General features: G+C 26.7%; 1 protein-coding gene across 1 annotated transcript in view; it reads left to right on the forward strand.

The window, feature by feature from the left end:
- The window catches only part of LOC117176826 (basement membrane-specific heparan sulfate proteoglycan core protein-like), a 642,506-nt gene that overhangs the window by 553,653 nt on the left and 78,209 nt on the right, over positions 1-10,644 (forward strand). Inside the window, exons 39-41 of the mRNA XM_033367162.1 lie at positions 4,026-4,171; positions 4,271-4,451; positions 6,400-6,684. Of these exons, the coding sequence (XP_033223053.1) occupies positions 4,026-4,171; positions 4,271-4,451; positions 6,400-6,684 (612 nt within the window). The remainder of the gene's footprint in view (positions 1-4,025; positions 4,172-4,270; positions 4,452-6,399; positions 6,685-10,644) is intronic.

Raw genomic sequence — 10,644 nt, forward strand, 5'->3', positions numbered from 1 at the left:
AGCTCCAAGGAGATTATGTTGAAAAATAAAAAAAAATTTACCCAAAAAAAATTGTTTTTATACTTCATTCTAAGGACTTATTGAACTACCCTCGTATGATATCTTTGTTTAAAAAATAAATGCTCTAAATTCTTTTTAATTCTCTTTAAATGCTCTTTTCGGGATTAAATTCTAAGAATATTCTCGAGAACATTTACTCAAAATATATTCTTGGCCACTTAAAAATTCTAATCCGAACTTGCGCTCTAACTTTATACTTAGTTGGGCTAGTATCAAGAACAGGTATTGAGCATTCAGGGAGGACCTACGTGATGCCCTCTAATGAGTGACACGGACCAGCGAATGGACGTACGCGTCCAATTTCAAGATGACGGGACGTATCGAACGAAGAGGATGCATCGAATTCGGCCAAAAACTTGGACATTCATGTTCGGCAACCATCGTGATGATTCGGAAAGTAGATAGCGATAAGTCTATGAGTGAAACTCAAATTAAAGACTGTTTTAAGCGATTTAGAAGTGGTCCTACTTCAGTAGAAACTGATCCTCGCTTTGGCAGGCCCGCAACGTCCGAAATTGCGTAAAAAACTGCAAAAATTCTAGTGTTAATTAACGTGAATTGCTGTTTAACAATATAACAGGGCTAAAGGCAGATCTCAGGATTCCAGCCACTATTGTTTCGGAAATTTTGAGCCAAGATCTAGGGATGAGCCGCATGGCTGAAAAATTCGTTTCACGGCAGCTGACAATTTACTGCAGCTTATTCATCTATTTCTGGTAAAACCAGAATTAAATTTTACTCCTGGTATAAAATAAGGTCGGATACTTTCCGGATGGACATCGTATCTCGCAATCTTTCCGATTCTCAGCAAAATCATTACCAACTATTTTCAAGATTTTCCTTGTCAGGTGGTGTTATTTTCCGAAATTGATGAAGCATCTGCTTTTCTCGACTTTTTTCCTTTTCATTAATTGTTTGGGCAGTTTCAATGTCTGCTTTTGTGATCGTTCATGCGTTCGTCTTGGATATTTCAGCTGGAAATTCTAAATGGGATATTTCAATTTTAGGCAGGCCTGAGAGTGCATGGAAGCCGTTGAGGCCCATCCCCCATTCATTTTACAAAATAGTGTATCACATTTTTATGGTATTTTTTTATTTTTTATTTTAAGAATTTTTTCATCATTTGATAACTTAAATGGGTTTGTACCGTATTAGTTTTTAAAATAATAATTAAAGACTTCCATTTGGCATGATTTTTTTTCAGCGTAACACTTCCAGAAGACTATTTTCCTTGATTTCTGATGTACTAAAACATTGATTAGAAGTTCAAAATTTTGTAAACGAAAAGAAAATTTTGCCCCTTACAAGTAGCCAAAAATTTGTGGAATTTGCTGAATTCCATTTTTAAGTTCTAATTCATGTTTAAACAGCTTTCTAAAAATTTCATATCGATTAAGTAAACTTTTCATACATTAGATCTTAAAAATATGGTTTAAAAAATGTCTCGATTTTTTTTGTTATTTGTAAGGAGCTAAGAGTATCAATTTTAAATGACGAATTCTTTAGCAAATTTTCTTTACGTTTTTGAAATTTTAATCAATATTTTAGTACATTAGGAACCGATTAACACAGTTTGATGATAGTATTATTTTGAAAAAAATGCTTTAATCACTAGAAAAAAATATAATTTTCAAGTGCCTATAGACGTGAAAAAGTAAAAAACAATGTTTGAAATTTTTGCTCATAACTTTAATAGATGTCTTAAATGATGGTCCCAATAATTAATAACTTCAACACTTTTGAAGCTGTACTTAGAATCGTCAAAGAAATACAAATATTAAAGATTAAATTTAAATGTTTATTTATTCAATTACAAAAGGTTAAAGTATTAAAATTGGTATAAGATTCTTCTTTGAATTCCTAAGAATTTTTAAAGGTTTTATTAATCTTAGGGAATAAAAGAATTTATTATTTGTCAAAGAGAACTTTGGAAAATAAATGAAGTTTCAAGGGACTTCTATCGGTTTCAAAAATCTTAAAAAATTGAAATAAATTTGACAAGATTTAAAGGATTGTTATAAATCTTCAAGATTTAAAAAGATATCGAGGGATTTCAAAGATTTCTGAAAATTTGAACGGTTTTTTTGAGAAGTCCCAAATGAATAAGTTTAATTTAATTTGTATTCAAAGCATTTCAAAAAAAAAATTAATTATTTTAATAGATTTTTAAGTTTATATATTTCAAAACACTGAAGTATTTCAAGAGATTTAACCAAATTCAAGAGATGTCAAATAATTTTGTAGTATTTCCAAAGATTTCAATGGATTTCAAAGTATTACATAATATTTAAGAAATTTTGTAATACCCTCAATTAATTCAAATGATTCAAAGAGATTTTAATCTACCTTAACAGATTTTAAAGTATTTTAAGAAATTTACAAAATTTCAAGAGAGATTTTAAAGAATTTTGTTGGATTTTGAAAGATCTTAAGCTCTAATTTTAAGATATCTTTAGAGAACTATAGAAAATAAATGAAATTTTAAATGATTTTAAGGTATTTCAAGCCATTTTTTAAGATTCAGCGAATTTGATTTAATATCCAAGGATTTCTAATTATATTTACTCATTTGGAATAATAAATAAATTAAATTAATAAAAATCCAGCGATTTCGAAGATTTTAAAGAATTTTAAGGTTTTTTAAGGAGCCTCACAAGATTTAAAGGCTTTTTTTTTATTTCCAAGGATTTAAAAGATTTCTAGGGATCAAAATTCTACTTATTTCAATAGATTTTGAAAAATTGCAATATTCAAATTTTTGTAAAGATTTGAGGCCATTAAAAAAGATTTAAAAGAATCCCGAGAGGTTTAAAAAATTTAAAATTGTAAAGGATTCTAAGATATTTCAAGCAATTTTATACGATTCAAAGGATTTTATTGAATCTCCAGGGTTTATTATGTTCACTTTTTTAAGGGATTTGTACCATTTCCAAAGATTTCAAAGGATTTTGGGTGATCTCAGCTATTTTTTGAAAACTTTAGGAAATATAAAAAATTATACTATAAGGAATTTCTACTATTTTAAATGTTTCAAGGCATATGAAGAAACCTATAAAATTTCCAAGGATTTGAAAGATTTATTTTTATTTTTCAAGATTTCAAGTGGTTTTAAACATTTTTAGAAATATTAAAGAACTACAGGAGATTTCAAAAATTAAAGAATTTTATTGAATCTCCAAGGATTTTAAAGCTTTCTGGTGATCTGACTGGGTTTTTAGAAAACTTTAATAAATCAGTTTAATTTACATTCAAGTGATTTCTGTTCGTTTGAATGGATTATTGCGATTCCAAAAGACTTTAATGAATTTTAATACATTTCTAGAAACCTTTAGAAAATAAAATAAACGATTTCAATGGAATCATAGTAATGACAAAAGTGTCAAAGTGTTTAAAAGATTCTAAATAATTTGAAGGGATGTAAAATTATTCTCTAGGATTCAGTAAACCCCTAAATATTTAAAAGGTTTTAGAGCATTTTACAAATTTAAAAGAATTTGCATAAAACTTAAGAAGATAAATTTAATTCATATTAATTCCAAGGGATTTAAGTGGATTAAAAAATATTTCTAAAGGTATCAAAGGATTTCTATGAAATTTCAGGCGATTTGAAAGATTTGAAAATCTAATCTGCCGACTTTAAACCTTAATTCCTTCAATATTTTGATATAAATTATTCGATTTCTCATTATCCTGTAATCGTTTTCTATGTGATGATTTTATATAATCGACTTCCTATAATCTCAAAAAGTTATAAAAATCATTATTTGTAATTTAGCATAAAAGTAGCTTTCGCTCCTTTCGTTCTCAGGCCTGCTTTTTGACTGAAGTTTCGAATAAGACTTCTCTAATAAGAAACTAAACTTTTCAAGTTAGGTGGCTTTTACTCTATCAAGTGTACCTTTCTCCGATTTTGGTAAAAGTTGTTTGGAATTATAATAAAATTCGATTTTTCATTTTTGTAACAGGTGGTCGCGATCCCACAGATACGCCAAATCCGCAAAATCCTCCTCCCGAACCAACAATTATTGTTGAAATTAAGGAAGAGCAATTCCAAATTGTTCAAACTGGAACCAGCGTCAGATATCACTGCAGTGTAAAATCTAGACAAGCCGTAAGTTTTTCACTAAACTCGTTTATTATTTCTAATCTATTGTGGGTTTTTATTTCCAGTTTTGATACTATAAAGTACGATAAAATTGACTGATTTCAGAATGATGTAAAAATAAAATGGGTGAAGGCTGGCGGAATTTTGCCACCTGGAAGAAGTATCGACGACGAATCTGGTCTTTTGATCATTCGCGACGTGACTATATCTGATAGTGGCATCTACATTTGCAATGTCACTGATGGACGAGAAGTTGCAACAAGAAACGTTACACTTGACGTTCATGGTAAAAAAACAAAAAAATTTAGTCGAAAATAAATTATTGCTGAAAAATAATGTTAAATTAACTCTATTCTTAACAATTATTCGGCTGCAGACTTTCCGAAGAATTACAAACTACCAGGTATTTTTCTGGCTCAAGCATCTCTTACATTATAACCAGGGTGGCCGTAGGTCCGGAAAATCCTGAAAATCAGGGAAAAGTCAGGGATTTTCAACAAAAAAATCTTGTAGAGGCAATTTTTCCATTTATAATATATTTTATGTTAAAATGTTACAAGAGTAAAATTCTGATATTTGAACATTAATTGTTTTGTTGAAAATTTTTCTTTTTGGGTTGAAAATTCCACTATTTTTGTAGAAAATTAACTTTTTGTTGAAAATTCGTGTTTTTTGGTGTTAAAAATTCGACCAAAATCTTTTGGTTACAAATTTAGATTTAAAAAAAAATTTCCATTTGGTTTAAAAATTCATCATGTTTTATTAGAAATTTCATCTTTTTTGGCGTTTTTGGTTGAAAATAAAGTATTGCATTATGCTTTGAACAATAATCTTTCTTAGTTAAAAAACTCTACTAATTTAACTAGTTTAACTACATTGTTAAAAAATCTTTTTTTTTTGTGCAGATTTTTAACTTTCATTCAAATTTCATCTCTTTGGTTGAAAATAAACTATTTAGTTAGCACTAATTAACATTAATAGAATTGATTAATTAATTATTATTTATTTATTTTCGAAAAATTCTTCTTATTTATACAAATTAATTTTCACTTTTTATTGAAAATTCGCATTTTGGTGTTACAAATTCAACTAGAATATTTTTCTATTAAAAATTTAATTTTTCTTAAATTCGTCTTTTCGATTTAAATATTCATCATGTTTTAGTACAAATTTCAACTTTTTAGATAAAAAAGCAACTGTTTGGTTGACGATTTAACCATTTTATTGAGAATTCTTTCTTTTTTTTTGTTTGTTAAATACATCAATTTTTTATTTTTCATTAAATTCTTTCTTGGTTAAAATATCTACTATTAAATTATTCCTTGAATAATCATCTTTTTCAATTAACAATTGAACTAATTGGTTTCAGGTTAGTTTATAGAAAATTGTTGGTTTATTGGATTGAAAGTTCAACCATTCGGATGAACTTTTTACCTCTCTTGACTGAAAAATCTTTATTTCTCGAAAATTCGTCTTTTTAGTTGTAAAATTGATCTCATTGTTTGAAAATTTATCTTTTTAGTTTTAAAATTCATAACTTTTTATAGAAATTTCATCTTTTTTCCTTGAAATATCAATTATTACATTTTCGTTAAAATCTCATCCCTTTGGTGGAAAAGTCGTTTTTTTCTTGTAGAAAATTAATCTTCTTGGATGAAAATTCGTCTTCTTGGTGTTGAAATGCAAATAGACTTTGGATGCAATTTTTTTCTTTTCAACTGAAAACTCTTTCTTTGTTGAAAATTCGTCTTCTTAGCTTAAAAATTCATAATTTTAGTGAAAAATTCATCTCTTTGGTTGAAAAGTTGTCTTTATGTTTTTAAAATTTATTTTTTTGTAGACGTTTTATTTTTTTTTCTTTGAAACATTAACAGTTAAGTTTTTTTGTTGAGATTCATCATTTTCGTTGAAATTTCTTCCCTTTGGTTGAAATTTTGTTTTTTTTTTTTGAAAATTGATTTGTTTACCCGAAAATTTAACTATTTTTTTGGAGATTTAACTATTCTATTCAAAAATGCACTATTTTCTTGAAAATTTAATTCTTTTTTAAAAAATTAAACTGTTTTGTTAAAAATCTTACAAGATTGACAAGCGAAGATTGAAAATTTAGAGAAAATTAGCGATCATGGAGAATCGGAGAATTTCGAAAATAAAGTTTTGCGGCCACCTCGATTGCGACTTCAAAATTGAGATTTTGCAAAGAAATTGATCTATTATTTTCTAACTTTTTTTAGGTCCTGGCCCCTCTGGACCTAGAGCAGTAATCTCACCCCGATACGAGGAAGTCATCGAAGGTCGTCCCTTCAAATTCCATTGTGAAGTTACAGGAAGTCCTCAACCGGAAGTACGATGGGAACGTGCCAACGGACCTTTGAGCCCGGAGACAAGAGTTTATGGCGAGGTTTATGGTTCAGTTTTAAGATTCTCAGCAGTACGCAGAAGCGATTCAGACGAATACAAATGTATCGCCATGAACAATTTCGGTGTAAATGAAGTGACAGCCATCTTATACGTATTAGGTAAATTAATTAAAAAATTGACCTTCTCAGGGCTCGAATCATGGAAAATTTTAGGAATATAGAAAATGGTGATATTTTAACTGATAAAATTAAAAATGGAATATCTCATTAAAATTTATATTTGGAGAATTTTTATTCAAGAACTTTTAAAATTTAACCATTCGTAATCACTTGAATCCATTCGGAAATTTTTTAATTTTTTAATTTTTTTTTTCGCTTAAATACGAACTTAAATAATAGAACTCAATACGAAAATGTACCTAATCTTTAGATTAAAAATCGTCCTTTTGGCTTGAAAATTCAACTATTTGATTCAAAACGCAACTTTTTCTTAAAACTTATCTTTCTTCGTTGAAAATTTACCAGCTTTGTTAAACATTTGCTATCATAAATAGAAAATTAATAATTTTTCATCAAGCATTCCTCTTTTCTGGTAGAAAGATCATCATCTTTTTTGATTGGAACTCACATTTTTGTTGAAAATTTAAATTTTCAAGATTATAATTCAAATTTCGTCTAAAAGAAATCGTCTTTTAGACTTGAAAATTCGACATTTTGGTTAAAAATTAAATTTTTTTTTTCGAAAAGTAATCTTTTTAGGTAAAAAATTTAACCGTTTTGTTCAGAATTCTTCTTTTTTGGATAGAAAATTCGTCCTTATGTATTAAAAATTCATCTCTCATGGTAGATAAACAAACTTTTTTGGTATAAATTTATCTTTGTTGCTTGAAAGTAAACCTTTTTGTTAAAAGTTCAACTTGCTTCTAAAAAATTCGTCTTTTTAGGTTGAAAATTTATCTCTTTAGAATAAAATTTCACCTGTTTGTTTGAAAATGCAAATATTTTACCAAAAATTAATCTTTTTGGGCTGAAAATTATTTTTGTTTTGAAAATTGAATTGTCTTCTTAAAGGTCGACCTTTCTTTTTGAAAATTTATCCATTTGAAAATGCAACTATACTATTAAATATCTTTTTTTCCTCAATAATTCAGTTGTCATCTAAAAAATTGTGTTTTTTTTTAAATTTAACTATTTGGTTGTAAATGCAACTATTTCTGGTTGAAGTTTAATCTCTTTTAATTGCAAATTCTACATTTTGGTTGAAAATTTAATTATTTTTTTAAAAGGCGATTTTTTCTGGTAAAAAATTGAACGGTTTTGTGGAGAATTATTCTTTTTGGTTAAAAAAATTCGTCCTTATGAATTAAAAATGGATCTTTTATCGTAAATAATTCTTCTTTTAGGTCAAAAGTTCATATTTTATGATTAAAAATTTAACTGTCTTTTAAGAAATTCGCCTTTTTGTGTGGAAAATTCAACTATTCTTGTTTTGCGTTTAATCTCTTATATTTAAAAATTTGACAATTTTGTTGAAAATTTAATTTTTTTTTAATTTTATCTTTTTTGATGAAAAATTCTTATTTTTTGTTGAGAATTTTTCTTTATGGATTGAAAATTCGTCTTTTATTTTGGAAAAGTCGTAGTTTTTATTAAAAATTAATCTTTCTGGGCAAAAAAAATTAATTTTATCAAAACTTCTATTGCATTCTAAAAATTTTTTTTCCGCTTGTAACTTCAACTATTTGGTTGAGAATTATTTTTTGGAAAAGTTATCCTTTTTATAAAAATTTCAACTGTTTTGTTTCTTGTTTAAAAATTCATTTTTCTTGGTTAAAAATGAACTTTTTTGTTAAAAATACAACTGTTTTCTAAAAAATGCGTTTTTTGGATTGAAAACTCAACTGTGTGGTTAAAAATTTATCAATTTTGTTGAAAATTCGTCTCTTTAGATTGAATGTTCTCCATTCGGTTACAAATGCAAATATCTGGTTGAAAATGTATCTTTTTTGTTAAAATTGATATTTTTTGTTAAAAATCGAACTGTCATTTAAAAAATTTGCCTTTTTGGCTTCAAAATAAAATTATTTTGTTGAAAATGCAGTATATTTCTACTTGACATCTAAGGGATATAAAACGTTTCATACTGAATTCAATATTCTATCTATATTAATTTCATTTATAAGAACCCTATTTCCCTCCTTCGTAGAACAAATTTGGGCTGTGAATTCTATATGATTAAAAAATAAATAATTTCGTACTCAAATAATGTAAATAATTTTAAAAAGTAGCAAGAAATTCACGCGTTTTTGGGTTTCTATTACCTCATACTAAAAGCATAATCAATTTTAAAATCCATAATAACAAATTTTTCAATATTAAAAGTTTATAAAATTGTTAAATGGACTAAAATAATTTTATTAACTTATTACGTCTAACAGATATACAAAAAAAAAAAAAATTACAATTTTTACAATCTGTTAATACCAATACAAAGAATTTTCGCCCTTCAGTTGCGATAGTGTTTTTCAACACTTTTCTATTAAAAATTAAAAATTACTTTTTATTTTAAAAGTTTTTTTTAGATATTTAAATTTTAAAGGTTTATAATTCAAAAAATTTTAATTTTGAACGGTAAAATGACGAAAAATTAATTTTTTTATTTTAGAAAAATTTGTGGAATCAATTTTAATTTTTTTTTAAATGCAATAAAAAGTTTTTATTCTACAGTTTAAGCAGCTTTGTCTTTGAAACATTCAGTCTAGTTTAAAGTAGTATCAAATTGAAAATTATTTTTATTTAAAAGCGCTAATGCAATCTCAATTCCTTTAAATTTTAAGTGTTCAATTTGTAAATTATTTCTATTTTCGAAATTATAATCTGAAATAATTTTATTTAAAGATTCTCAATTTGAAAATAAAACTCTTCAATTTTTACAGCTTTAAATTTATTTTTGACCAGTTATTTATATTATTATTATTATATTTTTTAAAATTATTTAGTATTATTCATATAAAAAAAATTTATTTGTGAAAAAATATCTGTAATTGCTTAGTTTAAAGACTTTAAAGTAGTCCGGCTACTGGGAAAGCTAGTCAAAGCTATGCCCATTATTTTTTTCTGGAAATTGGAATTAAATACAAAATTTGGCCAGGATATCAATTACTAAATTAGGAAACAAATTTTTATGCTGATCAATATAAATAAAATATTTTTTAAATAATGATAAAATGTAAATTTAAATGTTGAATTGACTCGATTCTAGCTACATTTTTTATTCTAGGCCACATTTGGCTAAAATTAAGCTCAAATACCCTGGATGTAAGTATAAATGAGCAGTAATTCAAATTTTTCATTATATTTTCTGTCTGAAAAAAAGTTTTTCTAATAATATTCAACGTGTTTTAAAGCCAAAATTAACCATTTTTGGAGCCCGCGGAAGGTCTCCAGATACCATGTTTTTTGACACGACTTTAAACAGTGATAATTCAAAATTAAACATGGAAAGGGCCCCTAAAAAAGGCATTACTTGAAAGAGAACACATTTCTCCACAAAAAAAAAATAATAATAATTTTCATGATTTTTCATCTGATCGATCCAATAGCCGGACTACCTTTAATAAAATACTTTGCCCAGCAAACACGGTTACAGAGCAGATCTTTAACTGTTCTAGAACATAAAAGAACGTGTTCTAGAAAAAGTTAGTAACAGGTTACGAACACGTGAATAAGTATGTCATCCCCTATACGCTAGAACAATTCTGTAACAGTTCTAGAACGCTATGAAAACCGATTTATAACATTTCTAGAACAATTCTAGAACTCAATTACAAATGTTGTATAACAAATCGTTAACAGATCTAGAACGCTGTGACAACCGTTCTGTAACAATTCTAGAACTTTAGTAGGCTGAATTGCAAAAAAATCTAGAACAATTATTTAACAGTTCTATAACATTTCTATAAGAGTTCTAGAACTGTTATTTATTAAATATGGCATTGTGTTATGTACCCCTCACAGCAAGGGTAGTTCAATAAGTCCTTAGAATGAAGTATAAAAACAATTTTTTTTGGGTAAATTTTTTTTTATTTTTCAACATAATCTCCTTGGAGCTCTATACAC

The sequence above is a fragment of the Belonocnema kinseyi genome, chromosome 7 (assembly GCF_010883055.1).
Source record: "Belonocnema kinseyi isolate 2016_QV_RU_SX_M_011 chromosome 7, B_treatae_v1, whole genome shotgun sequence".
NCBI classification, from domain to species: Eukaryota; Metazoa; Arthropoda; class Insecta; order Hymenoptera; family Cynipidae; genus Belonocnema; species Belonocnema kinseyi.